Source organism: Sciurus carolinensis, chromosome 5 (genome assembly GCF_902686445.1).
Source record: "Sciurus carolinensis chromosome 5, mSciCar1.2, whole genome shotgun sequence".
Taxonomy (NCBI): domain Eukaryota; kingdom Metazoa; phylum Chordata; class Mammalia; order Rodentia; family Sciuridae; genus Sciurus; species Sciurus carolinensis.
Window position 1 is genome coordinate 86,933,676 of NC_062217.1, and position 16,819 is coordinate 86,950,494.

Sequence of the window (16,819 nt, forward strand, 5' to 3'; positions counted from 1 at the left end):
TTTCAAAGTATAGTTTCAATTGAATGTACATTTCTTTTGTACCATTGTGAAGTAAAAAAATTCTCAGCCTAAAGTCAGGGACTGTATTTATGTGTGTGTGTGTGTGTGTGTGTGTTTGTAAAATCTTTGAGAACATTATACAGTAATATATAATATAGTAATTATATACAATCTATAATATATATTACTATATTAAACATAGATAATATGCATGTGCATATATGCTATGTTTTATAAATTCTCAACTCTCAGATTAACATATACAAATGAATTTATATAATATAAACATTAATATATAATAAATATATAATGTTTAAATACATCAATTTTATTACTAATATATGGTATGAAACATTATAGACAGAAAAATACAGTCTGGGAGACAAGAAGGATGGAACACAGAAGTCTCAGGTTAACAACAATTCTGACTAAACTCTACCCATAGGTAATATCTTTTATGAGGACTGTCCTTCTCTAGATCATATTCCTCAGTAAATATGATAGCATCAAGGAGGAAATATGTTGACCATACATTAAAAAAATTTTTTTTAGTTGTACATGGACACAATACCTTTATTTTATTTACTTATTTTTATGTGGTGCAGAGTATTGAGCCCATTGACTCACACATTAGGCAAGTACTCCACCACTGAACTACAACTTCAGCCCAGTTGACCATACGTTCATGATGAGAACCCTTCACTATTAACTGGCAGGCTCTTAAATGATAGAGCACCATTATTAATTGTTTAGTAATTACTTACTTATTGCTTATTCATTATTATTGCTTATCCCGCAAATGGATATCTTAGATGTCAAAAGTAACTTACTCTTAAAACCCATATGAATCTTTCGTATGCCATTCCCTTCACCAAACATTAAATTTTTATAATCCTAAGGCAATGTGTCATTCTCAGTAATGATATCTGAAGTTTATGGTCCTGTCTGCTAAACTACTAAAACATCAAACCTGAGGATGAGACGTTGACTACCTGCATCTAGTACCTGCTAAAAGGCACATTCAAAATATCTTACATTTAAGATATGATAGTTGTTCCTTCTTCTAGACTCTCCACATTATATACCTGTTAAAGCTAATGATCAGAAAGACAAGAAGCTGGACGTTATCAGGACCCTGCAGAAATACCTCCTGGGTTATGATTTGGTGAAAACTGGATAAATTGTGAGGTGAGATTAGTTCTAGGGAAAATAAATATATGGTGTAACCCAAATGTTTTCTTTTTGCTATCAATTCTGGGAAATTTAGTTCCCAATAATAGGAATAGCTTTCCTATTTGTCCAATAATATCATCATTTTCTTCTTTATTTAGACAAGTCAAATGGGTCTGACAGGTTTGACCACCTTTACTTACAAAGGACCTTATAAACCTAGAATTATGCAAATTATCTACCTTGTGTGTATATGTGAGGGGGGACACTGGGATTCCACCAAGACCTTGGGCATGTTAAGCAAGTGCTCTACCACTGAGCTACACCCTACAGCCCTTTTCGAAATTTTATTTTGAGACAGGGTCTCACTAAATTGCCCAGGCTGGGCTGAACGTGCTGTAACCCTCCTGCCTCTGTCCCCAGAGTAGCTGGGATTACAGCATACACCACTACTCCCAACAATTTTCTTGGTTAGTATGAATTTCATATTTCAAATTCTTCCCCATAAATATGCTGAATATCAGGCCATACCGGCGCATCCTGATCCATGAGGTAAGCACCATGGCCTTGACTGACAGCTTCCCGGTATTCTTGCTGGGCTTCTTCCTTCTCTTTAATCTGGAAAAGAAATTTTTGAATCATCCATTATACAAAGATTGACTTTAGTCCTTAATAAGGAAAATTATTATCAATGTATTAAAATCTGGACAAAAACAGAAAAATAAGAGTCTAAAATGAATGAAAACTTACATAGAGTGATCACCAAAATGTACTTATCCAATACAAATTTGAACTGGAAAAGGGTACAAAAGAGAATTCTTTTTAAGTTGGGACTAAAATGTTTCAGAGTCAATGGTTAAAAATAAAGTTTGTTTGGAACTTTCAAATTTTTTGAGTTGTATATGGACACAATACCTTTACTTTTTTAATTCATTTTTATATGGTGCTGAGGATTGAATCCAGTGCCTCACACATGTTAGGCAAGCACTCTACCACTGAGCTATAATAGCAGCCTCTTGTTTGGAACAAAACAAAAAATTTGTTTGTTTATTTTTAGTACCAGAGATTGAACCCAGGGGTGCTTAACCACTGAGTCACATCTCCAACCATTTTTATTTATTTTTTAAAAATTTTAAGACAGGGGCTGGGAATATAGCTCAGTCGGTAGAGTGCTTGCCTTGCAAGCACAAGGCCCTGGGTTCATCCCCAGCACCACAAAAAAAAAAATAAATAAATAAATAAAATAAAATAATTTTAAAAAATTAAAAAAAAAAATTTGAGACAGGGTCTCATGAGCCTTGCTAAGTTGCTGAGGTTGGGTTTGAACTTTCAGTACTACATGTGCCACTGTGCCTGGGCAAGTTTACTTTAAATATAAAAATTGTGGGTTATAATTACAACTTTGGGTTTGTCCTTAGAATAGACCAAGAATGAATCAGCTCTTATTCTCTGTTCCTTTTTATTTATTTTTTAAGTGCTAGGGATTGAGCCCAGGGTTTCACATATGCTAGGCAAGCACTCTACCACTGAGCTATATCTCCAGCAACTATTAACCATTATTTCTTTTCTTTCTTTCTTTTTTTGATACTGGGGACCAAACCAAAACAATCTCTAACACTGAGCCACAATCCTTGTCTTTATTTATTTTTTATTTTGAGACAGGTTCTCACTAAGTTGACAATGTTGGCCTTGAACTTGCAATCCTCTTTCTTCAGTTTCTAAAGTCACTGGGATTACAGGTGTGTGATACTGCACTTGGCTACAACCCCTACTGTTTCTGTGAGTATGATCTTTCTTGGAAAGTTACAACAGTCTTCACTTTAGCTTGACTTTTATAGCAGGACTAGTTTTTGTGAGAATATATGAGGGTTTTGTCAATTTTCAGATGTGACTTTCTAAAACTTTTGACATCAAAATAACTTTTTAAAAAATTATACAAGCAAAGATCTTGCAAAACAATGGTTATGAAGACTGGGCAGATAGAGAGAGAAATCAGTTAACCAGGAATAAATATTCAAATGGAGGCTAATTGTGTCTTAGCCAGGGCCTGTGTGAGGAGGGAATAGGTAACCCTCAAAGGTGTGGGCTGGCTAGAAATAAAAAGTTGAAAAAGTATTATTGAGAAATAAACACAAAGGATTCAGAAAATATTTATATTAAAAGCAGAGGGGCTGATGATGGGTGGAAAAGACCTGATAGGTCTGATCCTAACAAAGGGAGAAAGTCCACAAATGCTTTATTTATAGTGAAACACACCAAAGGAATTTATTGTGAGGAGGTAAATAAGAAGCAAGAAGCTGTGAGGAAGTTGGCCTGATTGATGACTTATCACTTGTGCAGTAATTCTTCTTCCTCAAGGCAGCTGGTGCAACAAGGCTAGTTGGGGCACTGATATCTCTCTCTAACTCTGAGGAGTTGCGTTTGAACCTAGGGCAATCTGAGCCAATAAATTCCTCAGTATCACAGAATTCTCTTTGAGCAGGAAGTCTGCCAAGGCAATGAAGCAGTCTCAGATCGGTGAGATTACCCCAAGAGTTCTCCGAGGGGCCTACCTCTACTGTAGAGATGGCTCAGACATGCCCACAGTTCATTTGCAACTTCTCACAATTGTGTGAGTGAGTTAGTTTTTAAAGAATATTTCTGGTTTTTGAAAAGGTTGCTACTCAACCTTACAGCCATGGGGATCCAATGCAGATTTGGGTAAATGGGAAACTGACTTTAAAAGCAAAGAGCAATCCTAATGCATTTTCTCCTCTTACCTCGCCTACTATGTGCTTCCCATTGACAAATGCCTCAAAGCCACATACAGCTGCCTTATCATCCAAAGGAAAGACATATTTTGCTTCAATGGGCACATGACTTTGATTTGTGTATGTCTGAAAAACAATGACCTGAAGACAAAGAAAAATCCATATGCTTGATTAAATTACATGGAGCAACATTTGCAGGAATAACAAATATTGAAAATAATTATGCATATTCATTTTAGATTTCTTGAAGTTTGATCTTGCCCCTCAAATTCCCAACCCTGGTTTCCAGGGTTAGTGTGTTCTACCATCACCATGCCTCATGATAAAAATGCACCAGTCACATATTTAATTAGTTCATATATAACTCACTGGAGTAAAAATTATCTGAAGTCTTAGAAATACTGACTTAGCAGAAGCAATATAGCTCTTATTAAGATGGCTAGGAAAAAAGTCTCTTTCATGTTATAGACTATGATGCCTTCTAAGTGTCACATGGGCTAGAAACTTATACAATACACATATTCCTGGTCATAAGATGGGGTCATGTCCCAAAAGATTCAAGGTAAACTGAAAATATCTGAAATAGAAAATATATTCAAGGTTAGAAATGATATATAATTGGCCCTCTATATCATGATTTCTACATCCATGGATTCAACCAACTGTGGATCGAAAATACTTAGAGGCCGAGGGGGTTGGAGAGGCTACACAGGGTGGCAAGCCCGGTCAGCCAGAGCAACCCCCGCCCCAGCCGCACCCACCGCCACCCCAGCAGCAGGAGGAAGAAGGGATGGCGGCCTAGGCTGGAGGAGCAGTGGCGTCCCCTATGGACGACAGGTTTCTGAGCCTGGACTCGCCCACCTATGTCCTGTACAGGGACAGAGAAGAATGGGCTGATATAGATCCAGTACCACAGAATGATGGTCCCAATCCAGTGGTCCAGATCATCTATAGTGAAAAATTTAGAGATGTTTATGATTATTTCCGAGCTGTTCTACAGCGTGATGAAAGAAGTGAACGAGCTTTTAAGCTCACCCAGGATGCTACTGAGTTAAATGCAGCCAATTATACAGTGTGGCATTTTCGGAGAGTTCTCTTAAAGTCACTTCAAAAAGATCTACATGAGGAAATGAACTACATCACTGCACTAATTGAGGAACAGCCCCAAAACTATCAAGTTTGGCACCATAGGCGAGTATTAGTAGAATGGCTAAAAGATCCATCTCAGGAGCTTGAATTTATTGCTGATATTCTTAACCAGGATGCAAAGAATCATCACGCCTGGCAGCATCGACAGTGGGTCATTCAGGAATTTAAACTTTGGGATAATGAGCTGCAACATGTAGACCAACTTCTAAAAGAGGATGTAAGAAATAACTCTGTCTGGAACCAAAGATACTTCGTCATTTCTAATACCATTGGCTACAGTGATCGTGCTATATTGGAAAGAGAAGTCCAGTACACTCTGGAAATGATAAAACTTGTACCACATAATGAAAGTGCATGGAACTATTTGAAAGGGATTTTGCAGGATCGTGGTCTTTCCAAATATCCCAATCTGTTAAATCAATTACTTGATTTACAACCAAGTCACAGTTCCCCCTACCTAACTGCCTTTCTTGTGGCTATCTATGAAGATATGCTAGAAAACCAATGTGACAACAAAGAGGACATTCTTAATAAAGCATTAGAGTTTGTGAAATCCTAGCTAAAGAAAAGGACACTATAAGAAAGGAATATTGGAGATATATTGGAAGATCCCTTCAAAGCAAACACAGCAGAGAAAGTGACTTCTCAACAAATGTACAGCAATAATACCATCCAGAAGAACTTGATGGAATGCTTTTATTTTTTTAAGGGATTCTAATGAGGAGTTTGAAACAAGAGCGATCATTCCCTTACCTGTGGCCTAAATATGCATTGCACAGGTATTGCTTTTTAACAAGAACTAAGTGTGATGTTCTTTGGGTGCTGCTGCTATTCAGATTAGCTCTAAGAAATTTGATTTTTTTTAAAGTAAAGTAATTGGAGGGGAGGGGGGAGAAAAAAAAGTCCTGTAAAGAAACTACTACTTTTGTAGTCTTACCAACATTTAATCTAATCCCTTAGCATCAACTCTTCTCTAAAGGATTTGTATCAGTGATGACTACAGATAACTTGTATGTAATGGTTTTGAGGTAACTTAAATTTTGGTTCAGTAAGCAGGGAATACAGCTGTTACATTAGAGCTGCTATGCTACACTCACAGTATCTTGCTATCACTGTAACCAACTAATGCCAAAAGAATGGTTTTATAATAAAATTACAGATGTATTTAAAAAAAAACAACAAAAAAAGAAAATACTTAGAAAAAAATTGTCTATATACTTATGGACTATTTTTTCCCTGTCATTATTCCCTAAACAAGCAATGTAACAGGCATATTTTATTTAGTTCAAGCAACTGCAGTCAAATACTCATTTATTATTTACATTCATTTAGTTATCATAAAACTACAGATAACATACCTGGGCTATGAAGTCCATTATTCTCCCCTTGATGTGAACATCTTCAAGAGGAATCAAATTCCCAGAAACATCCTGAAGGCCAGCCTTGACATTGCTGGAAGGGTTGGTGTCTGGTAACTGGTAATCTGCATATTAAAAATGTTAATGTTGGCCTTTTTTTCTTCTGCTTTTGGGGATCTACATCTGAACCTCATTGCCAATCCTTTTTCATTTTACTTTAAGACAGGATCTTGCTAAATCATTGAGGCTGGCTTTGAACTTGCAATCTTCCTTCCTCAGCCTCCCAAATTGCTGGGATTACAGGTGTGTGCAACCACACCTGGCCAATGTTAGTGCTTAAGACCATCTTTGCACCATTTATTTTTTTTACCTCGATCTTTATTCTTTGCTCCATCCCTTCATACATTATAGTTTAGGAAAAATGGACAAATAGCATTTTATGATTTTCAGTAGCCAATTCTGAAAAGTAAGCCCAAGTAAGAAAAATGGGGGAAACATTCTTAAAGATACTTCTGCCTTTTTATTTTATTTTTAAATATTTATTTATTTATTTTGCACTGTTGGGGATCAAATCCAGGACCTCACACATGTTAGGCAAATGCTCTAATTACCCCAGCCCCACTTTGCCCTTTTTAAACTAAAGACTTTGAGGTGTCATATTGAAAACCTAGAATTACGCTATTATTTGAAAGACTTATATTTCATCATACAAGCACATAGAGGTCTTTAAACATTTCAATAAACACAGATGAAACATGAACCTCACTATCTGCATTCCCTGTTTTCATAGTGAATTGATCAGTCACTATTATTAACTGTGGCATAAAAGCATTTTTGGAGCAATATGAAACTATCAAGATTTTTCAACATAAGGATGGTTAAATCAAGCATGTCGAAAAAAGTTCACATCCTGCCAGAGTCAGTGGTGTATGTCTGTAATCCAGAGAATAGGAAGGCTGAAGCAGGAAGATCCACAAGTTTGAGGCCAGCCTTGGCAACTTAGAGAGATCCTATCTCAAAATAAAAAAATAAAAAGGGGGCTGGGGTTGTAGCTCAGTGGTAGAGTGCTTGCCTAGCATGTGAGGCACTGGGTTCAAGCCTCAGCACCACATAAAAATATATAAATAAAGGTATTTTTTTTTTTTTAGTATTTTTTAAAATTTTTATTGTAAACAAGTGGGATACATGTTGTTCCTCTTTGTACATGGAGTAACAGCATACCATTTGCGTAATCATACATTTACATAGGGTAATGATGTTTGATTCATTCTGTTATTTTTTCTTCCCCCCACCCCTCCCACCCCTCTTTTCCCTCTAAACAGTCCCTCCTTCCTCCATTCTTGCCCCCTCCCACCCCCCATTATGTGTCATCATCCGCTTATCAGTGAGATCATTTGTCTTTTGGATTTTTGAGATTGGCTTATCTCACTTAGCATGATATTCTCCAATTTCATCCATTTGCCTGCAAATGCCATAATTTTATTATTCTTTATAGCTGAGTAATATTCCATTGTGTGTGTGTGTGTATATATATATATATATACACATATATATCACAGTGTGTGTGTATATATATATATATATATATATATCACAGTTTCTTTATCCATTCATAAATTGAAGGACATCTAGGTTGGTTCCACAGTCTGCCTATTGTGAATTGAGCAGTTAATAAAGGTATTTTTTTAAAAAAGCATGCCCTACTTTAAAAATAAATGAATAAATAAATAAATAAATAAATAAAAATAAAAAGAGCTGGAGATGTAGTTCAGAGGTAGAAATCACTGGGTTCAATCACTAGTGCCTCAAATAAATAAATAAATAAATACGGATGTGGTGGCTCAAGCCCATAATCCCAGCAACATGGGAGTTTGAGGCAGGAGGATCTCAAGTCAAGTACGAGGCCAGCTTCAGCAACTTAGCAAGGTCCTAAGCAACTTAGTGAGACCCTGTCTCAAAACAAAAAATAAAAAGGGCTGGGACATGGCTCAGTGATTAAGTGGCCTTGGGTTCAATCCCTGGTATTATAATAATAATAATAATAATAATAATAACAACAATAACAACGTTTTAGTTCTATAATATTATATAAAACAACATTCAAGAAAATTGTCTTACCTTCAACCTTTGAAAAAGTTGAAAACTTGGGTCTGTATTCCTCAAATTCAGTATTATGACAAGGATGAAAATCCTTTATTTGATCTTCAGGCATGCAAAACTTAACAATATATTTCATTTTAACCTGATTGGTTTTATATATAACAAATTCATCATCCTAGAGTAAAAAAAAATTAATGGGTGGTAAAAACAAAACAACAATGGAACTTGATGGCAGATGTTCTCATAAAAGCAGGATTTCACATTTGTTAATTAAAATATATGGAATCCAGGTAGTAGATAAACAATAATTATTTAAATGAAAGCATAGTTAATAAAAATAGGAGCAAAGATATAAGTCTATTTGTTGGCACTCAAGTTTTTCTTTGCTTGTTTGGGGGCTTTTTGCTTATTTTTGCTGAGCTGGGGATTGAACCCAGGACCTCACATATTAGCTACACCCCCAGCCCTGCCTGTTTCTTGAATAAAAATACCTCAAATTCCGTGGGGATAGAGGCTGTGTTTGAAACTCCATGCACACTGTTATAGCCAGGTGGTGCTTCGGTTAAGGAAAGTCCTTCTTGAATAAGTCCATACACTTTCCAAGGGCTACATCACAGATGACCAGGAGTCTGGAGCCATCTGTTTCTCCTGGTTGTGAGTACTTTATGCTTGTGCTACATGTGAAAGGAAATAAGCAGATACTTAGAACTTAGAACTTCATGACAACAACACTTCGCATAAACAGAAAATAGAGGTTGGGCATCCCTCATCCAAAAATCTGAATCTAAAATCTGAAATTCTCTAAAATTCAAAGCTTTTTGAGAATCAACAAGATGTCATAAATGGAAATTCAGTACTTTATGTCATGTGATGAGTGGTCAAAGTGCTGAAGCACTAAAAATATATAAAATCACCTTTGGGCTATGTGTACAAGGTACACATATACATTTCATGTTTAGACTTGTTCCATCTCTAAGATATCTCATTATAAATATGCACATATCCCCAAATCAGAAAAAAATCCAAAATTCAAAACACTTCTGGTCCCAAGCATCTCCAATAAGTGATATTTAACCTGTATTGTTGAAAAAACTTTCCTGGTACACCATTCCAAATTTTACTACTATATTTTAAAAGATTCAAGTTAGAACTTTATTGTACACTTATTTATTTTTAAAAATGTAGTGTGACAAATATGTATATTGTCCTTAATTGTGCCATGAAGTACTCAAAGCACTTTGTTCCCAGTGAGAGAATGAATTTTATTGTTTCTCCAAATCTTTGCTAGCCACTAAAATATACATATTTTATTATAATAAATGCCATACCAATGAATAAGGAGAAAAAACTTCACCTATGAATTAGGAAGGGATTAGATTGAATTATCTGCACTAAAACTCAGACAGAACATTAAATACCAAGTGAAAAGAACTGGTCAAAGGGAAAGACAGGCATTAGATTTTCACAAAGTTTTCTTGTATTCTGCCATGCCTTCTGAACAAATGAGACATAAAAATTTCAAATGACACCCAAAAGAGAGATTGATTCTGTTTCCCTTTCTTTGGGAATTGGAACCTTTAATAAAACAAATCTTGCTGTTAGGAACATGACTAGGCTGTATTTTGTGGGGGACAAATCTTTGGGACACACCATTTTGTGGGAATACTATGGATTGTATCCAGGGTGCTTTGCCACTGAACTACACTCCTAGCCTTTTTACTTTTTATTTTGAGACAAGGACCTCTAAATTGCTGAGGCTAGCCTTGAACCTTCTATTCTCCTGCCTCAACCTCCCAAGTTGCTGGGGTTATAGGCCTGAACCATTCCAACAGACCAAGACACAACTTTTTTAGGAACAAGACCAAAATGTCAAAGTGTTGCTGGAGGACTCTTCTTTGTTCCACTTTCTAAGACTTGTACTTTAGAAAACAAAGAAACAAACAAATAAACAAACAAAAAAACAGTTTCCCTCATTCCTCCTATGAACATCTCCACTTCTGTGGGCATTTCCCCCTTTAATTTACAAACATGCCTCATCCTTCCCATCAAACCTGTCCTTTACTTTGACTGTTCATCTGCTATCTCCTTCCTTCTCACCACCCCATGACAGATGAGTCTACTGACTACTCCTCAATCCATTGCAATTTGCTCTATTTAAAATAATTCCTTTTTTTCTTTTTAAACAGGGAAAAGAACACATATACACACAAATCATTACACGTCTAAGGCATGGAGTATTAGATTTCTTTGTTTAGACTTCTTCACTGAAGCCCAAGCTGCTGAAAGTCACTGAGGACTTCAATTTTGTTAAATCAAGGAAATGCCCAGGAAAACATGGTAACATCTGAAAAACATTACTTTGTAATATTGTATACATGCAAATTTATAATATAAATGTTTAAAGAATAATAATGAGAAACTCCATATAGTGACTGCCCAGTTCAAGAAAGAGAGGAGGCCAGGAGCTGCAGAAATAAAGATTGCTGGAGAAAATAGAAAGAGACTAGAAAGGAGGTGTCCTGCCTGCTATTTTAGCTGCATGTCTGATGGCAAGATCTCCTGTGTGTCCTGAGTGTTCCCATATGTTACATGGGGATAATAAAATGAGTTACTCCAAAGCACTGCTGTGAGGATTCAGTAAGTCTATATATGTAAAAGCTCTTTGGTGAATAAAAATCACTAAGATGATTTCAGATGTAATTTCCTCAAACATTCACCACAAAAGACCTGCTTCTACATTACACTGAGAAAACTGATTGTTTTCAATGCTTGGTTTTGTGGGTAAGAAGATTCCTGGGGTATGGGAATGAGAAACATGATTCAGGATAGAACATACTAACCTGAGTGAATTACTGAAATAAATCCCACTCCCAAGATTTCCAATGTCTGTTCTTTGTACGCCACGATCTTCAACTACTTTGGGTAAAAGTAACCCTCTGAAAAGGAAAGCTCATTATAATGACTTACTAGAAAAAATATTTTATTATAGCCTCATCAATTCAGCAGAGATGCTAATTATAAAGCATGACATGCATTTCTTTAAAATGGCCAAATACAGTTTGCCCTTCATATCCACAGGTCAACCAGCCACAGATTGAAAATATTCTGAAAAATATAATTTCATCTGAACTGAACATGAACAGGCTTTTTTTCTTGTCATTATTCCTTAAACAATATGGTATAATGACTACTTATTTATTTTTATTTTTTTGATAGCAGGGATTGAAGATGGGGTGCTTAACCACGGAGCCACATCCCCAACCCTTTTTTATATTATATTTAGAGACAGGGTCTCACCAATTGCTTATGGCCTTGTTAAATTGATAAGGCTGGCTTTGAACTCATGATCCTCTTGCCTCAGCCTCCCGAGCAGGGATTATAGGCGTACACCACTGTGCCCAGCTAGTACAACAACTATTAGCATAACATTTATATTATATTACATATGACAAGTCATCTGGAGCTGATTTAAAGTGTATGGGAAGGATTACATAGGGGCTACACACAAAGGTCATTTTATATAGGACCCTTTAGCATCCAAAGATTTTGGTATCTGAAAGGGTCCTAGAAGTAATTTCCTGAGGATACTAAGGGGTGATTGTAATTTCCCAGAGGAGCTCCACATGCCATTAAACAATCACAAGCTATGGCTGGTTTTTCATCACTATCTTGACCAGTGCTGGGCTGCTAGCCTTAGCTCTTGTCTCCTCCAGGTGAGGTTCCAGTGTAAAGTGCTGAATGCACCTCTCCCTTGCTTCTGGACTTTTAGTATTCAGTGAACCCTTTGCAATGAAAGTTAAACCATAGTTATCTCTACAAATGCAGGGAAAGGAAGACTTCTGTCTTTCATTATATATACATCTACTGAACTGTACATTAGGAAATTGAATTAATTTTATAAAATAGTTTTGGTCTTATACCGAAAGGCCATTTCTACTCAAAGACGATTATTTTTCCCCATATTTTTTATTGGTGCATTATAGCTGTACAAAATGGTGGAATTTGCTGTCACATATTCCTACATGTATGAAGATAAAAAAAACTTCCAATTTTTTTATTTAGTAATTTTTTTTTTTTTTGGCAGTGCTAGGGAATCAAAAGCAGTACCTTGTACTTGCTAGGCAAGTACTCTGTCTCTGAGCTGCATCCCCAGTCCTGAAGTTTCTTCTTAAGTACTTAATTAAAAGACCTAAATGGTGGGGTGTGGTGGTGAAGGTCTATAATCCCAGTACCTCAGGAATGGCAAGGCGCTAAGCAACTCAGTGAGACCCTGTCTCTAAATAAAATACAAAATAGGGGCTGGGGATGTAGCTCAGTGGTTGAGTGCCCCTGAGTTCAATCCCTGGTACCAAAAAAAAAAAAAAAAAAAGACTTAAATGTACTTGTAATTTCGCTTGCCCCTGTAACTTCATTTTCAGCCCTAATATTAAGTGGTTATTCAAAGAAAACAGAAATGTAGAGTTATGTTCTGGATCAATAATTCACACTATTTCATACTCTAATTTCTAGACTGTTCTCTTTTTAAAGTATTGGGCTATACTGAGACTTGATCCACATGGAAGAGTTACAATACACATGGAAAAATATAGAATTACTTTTCTTCATATGATACGATCTTGAAGGAGCAATACATACCTTCCTAACACATTTTTAAAAATACATAACTTAAATTACATACTTAATTATTAAGTGTTTAATTTTCTCTAGAATGCAGTAAATTTGCTGCTTTTAACTAAAGATCTACGTAGTTTGTTTATTTATTTTGTTGGTGCTAGGAATCAGAGACTCATATAATTAGGAAAAAGAAGGAAAGTAAGTAAAACACTTCATATTTATTAGTCTGAAATTTTTGAAAAATAAAGATGATGTACCCTTACCTGGACAAGATTCCTACAATGTTTCGCACAGGAGATCCATGCAGCAAGGACCTCACATTGCCAAGTTTGCTCACAAACTCTGTGGCCTCATTCACTCTGCCAACTCTAAATATCTGCAAGATACCTACTGAACTTTTACTGTAAGGATTAAAAGAAAAACCTTGAGATTACATAATCCTGAAACAACTCAAATGTTCATTGTCAGGGAAGTGATTTAATGAATCACAACACAACATTATTTTGGAAATCTATGCAGTGTTATAAAATCGCATTCTTAGAAAATAATGATATGATGCAAAATTTACAGTAAAATACATATATTTTACAATATTTACAGTAAAATACACATAAAATACATATAAAAGAGTTTATTGAGCCACGACAGATTCTAGCCAGAAAAAGAGATGACTGGGTCCTGGGAAAGTTCTCACAATTACCAGCAGCAAAGATAGCTATCAGTTGGAAAAATGTTCCTATTGTAAAGTATAAAATCTAAAAGATCACAAAACTTTATGATCATATGATCCCAAATTTTTTCAATTATACAATATAGAGAACATATAGTTTCATTCATGTACATATACAAGGGTCCATATGTATGTGAATACATGAATGAACCCATTTAGTCTGCTTTCATGTGAAAAAATTCATTCATTTAATATGTGATGAGTATTATTTCCAATGCCTGAAAGAAAGGATAATGTTCTTCCAGGTATTGAAAATAAGATAATATGGTCTCTGGATTCATGGAGTTTATATTCTAATTAGAGAGACAAAATTAAGCTTTACCAAATATTTTATTTAACATTCGACTAAAGAAACCAACCAGGTTCAGAAAAAGGGTAATTAGAAAAGCCATCCCTTGGAAGTGGCATTTATTGGAATATAGCATGATACAATGTGTATTTTAAGATCTAACTGGGTTGTTATAGGAAAAATGGGTGGATGGGTTAAGAGTGGAAAAGAACAGAAGCCCAGTGTGGTGGTGCACACCTGTAATACTAGGAACTTGGGAGGCTGAGACAGGAGGATCACAAGTTCAAAGTCAGCCTTAGCAACTTAGTGAGGCCTTAAGTAATTTAGCAAGACTGTGTCTCAAAATAAAGAATAAAGGGCTAGGGATGTTGACTTAGTGGTTAAGTGCCCCCTGGGTTCAATCCTTGGTATATATAAAAAAAGAGAGAGTGGAAAAGAACATCAGGAAGGGTGTGACAATAGAGTGGATAGCATAATGTGATCTAGACCAAAGATGGTACCAGAATAATGAAAAGAAGCTAATGAATAAAAGACACTTTGGAGGCAGAATGGAGAGAACATGATATGGGGATGAGGGACAGGGTGAGGCTGCAATGGCTCTTGGTGTGTGTTATGGTTTGGATATGAGGTGTCCCCCAAATATCCTGTGTCAAGGTAGGAATGTTAGAGGTATAATAATTAGATTATAAGAGTTGCAAACTAATCAGTGAATTAATTCATCTGATGGGTTAATAATGTGAATAGACTTAACTAGGTGGTAACTGTAGGCAGGCAGGGCATGGTGGAGGAAGTAGGTCACTGGAGGCATGCCTTTGAAGTTTAAATTTTCCTGGTGCCTTAGTTACTCTCTCTGTGTCTCTGCTTCCTGGCCATCATTTTCTAAGCTGCTGTCTTCTGCTATGCTTTTCCATCATAATGCTCTGCCTCATCTTGGGCCCAGAGCAATGGAGTTGGCGACCTTGGACTGAAACCTCTTAAACTGTGAGCTCAAAATAAACTTTGACAAAAAGCTGACTAACACAGTAGGCAACCAAGATAGGGAGGCACAGAAGGAGACTGGGGGTACTGATGGGGAATTGTGGTGTGGGCTATAGAAGGGCCACAAGAATTTACTGTACACTTTGTCCCAGCCCCATGTTCATTGACATTGGCTATGAAGGGGGTATTTACACAACAGAACTCAGCAAATGCTATCAATCAGACATTAATTTCAGAGAGTGACTTACCGCCATACCACAAGATGAAAAGAAGAAAAAAGTAATTTGATCTACACAATGATCTATACCAAAATGTTACAACAGTTATATTATCCCTGGATTATCTCTGGATGATGAGATTTTTGGTGATTTTTAACTTTCTTCATAGTTTTACACTGTTATGAGCCAGGCTATATGGGCAATGACCAAACAGACTCCATTTTACCCTGACTCCAGGTCATGTTGGAAATGCTTCTCCCATGGGAACACTCCACCTCTGTACCCATCAACAGTTGCTTAGCATAGCATGTCTGGCAACACAAAATGACAATTCATATTCAGTGTAAAATTGTTCTCTTTTTGGTTCCCATTTTTTTCTTGGACAATGTACCCTGTCAGAGAATGATTGTCTAGATGTTAGTAAACATTCTTTAACTTGTACTCAACTAGGGTCATTTTGACCCACTTCCCATTCTGCTTATGATTTTAGATCTCATGATGTTTGTTTGCAGTTTTGAATCATAGCAACAGCCACTTATGATTAATGCACTGACATGCTTTACTTATGGTATAAAAGGTATACTCCAACCCCTGCAGGGGGTCAAAGGGTATAGACTTGCAGCCTGCCTCTCAGTCCCACCAGCTGGTGAATAAAGATGGTTCCGTTTCCTGCTTTAAGATCAACTCGGTGATTTACTGCAATCTTGCCATAACAACACGGTTTCTAATCTTTAAGCAAAGGATATTGCTAGAGAAAATTAATATGATGAAGTCCATGATGGAAGAGTGGCCAGGACTGGTTCTATAGGGTGGTGGAAAACCAGGTCTCAAAACAATTATAACACCTGGGCGTGGTGGTGCACACCTCTAATCCCAGTTGCTCTGGAAACTGAGACAGGAGGATTGCGAATTCAAAGACAGCCTCAGCAAAAGCAAGGCACTAAGCAACTCATTGAGACCTGTCTTTAAATAAAATACAAAATAGGGCTGGGGATGTGGCTCAGTGGTTGAGTGCCCCGGAGTTCAATCCCCAGTAACCCTCCCCCCCAAAAAAACAATTACAACAACAAATCCCCATGGAATCCCAATTTGTAGCATTTGCTGATTTCCATGGTGCAAATCCTCTCACCATGGTTGATTTTAAACTACTAATGGGTTAACAACAAGTAACAATCAATTCAAAAATTCTAAATTTTTAATTTGACAGTGGTTCTTATAAGCCTGTACATATGGCTATATCACACATTGTATCTAAGGATTATGCATGACTGATAGAGGGTAAAATTGGCTTATGATTATGAGATCTGAGATACCAAAAATGCTGCAGGGGGAAAGAAAGACCAGGTTGAAAGAGTCAGTCCCTTCCTCTAGAACAATCATCAAATGAGTTTCTGGACCTTGATGCTGGGTCCAGATTCTCGACTACAGAATTCGAGGAGGTTGCAACATCCATTGAAGGCTTG

The 16,819-nt window shown here is 36.5% G+C and overlaps 2 protein-coding genes across 2 annotated transcripts in view; one reads left to right on the top strand and one right to left on the bottom strand.

Annotated features, from left to right (window-relative positions):
• Nucleotides 1–16,819, bottom strand: part of Parp4 (poly(ADP-ribose) polymerase family member 4) — a 118,673-nt gene that overhangs the window by 67,640 nt on the left and 34,214 nt on the right. Inside the window, 8 exon segments of the mRNA XM_047552863.1 lie at nt 1,702–1,788; nt 3,930–4,061; nt 6,428–6,552; nt 8,546–8,702; nt 9,019–9,095; nt 9,098–9,201; nt 11,368–11,463; nt 13,405–13,542. Coding sequence (XP_047408819.1) covers nt 1,702–1,788; nt 3,930–4,061; nt 6,428–6,552; nt 8,546–8,702; nt 9,019–9,095; nt 9,098–9,201; nt 11,368–11,463; nt 13,405–13,542 — 916 coding nt within the window.
• Nucleotides 4,631–5,735, top strand: LOC124984810 (protein farnesyltransferase/geranylgeranyltransferase type-1 subunit alpha-like). The gene is given in 2 exon segments (XM_047552864.1): nt 4,631–5,611; nt 5,614–5,735. Coding segments are annotated over 2 exon segments (987 nt in total). The 5' UTR covers nt 4,631–4,746.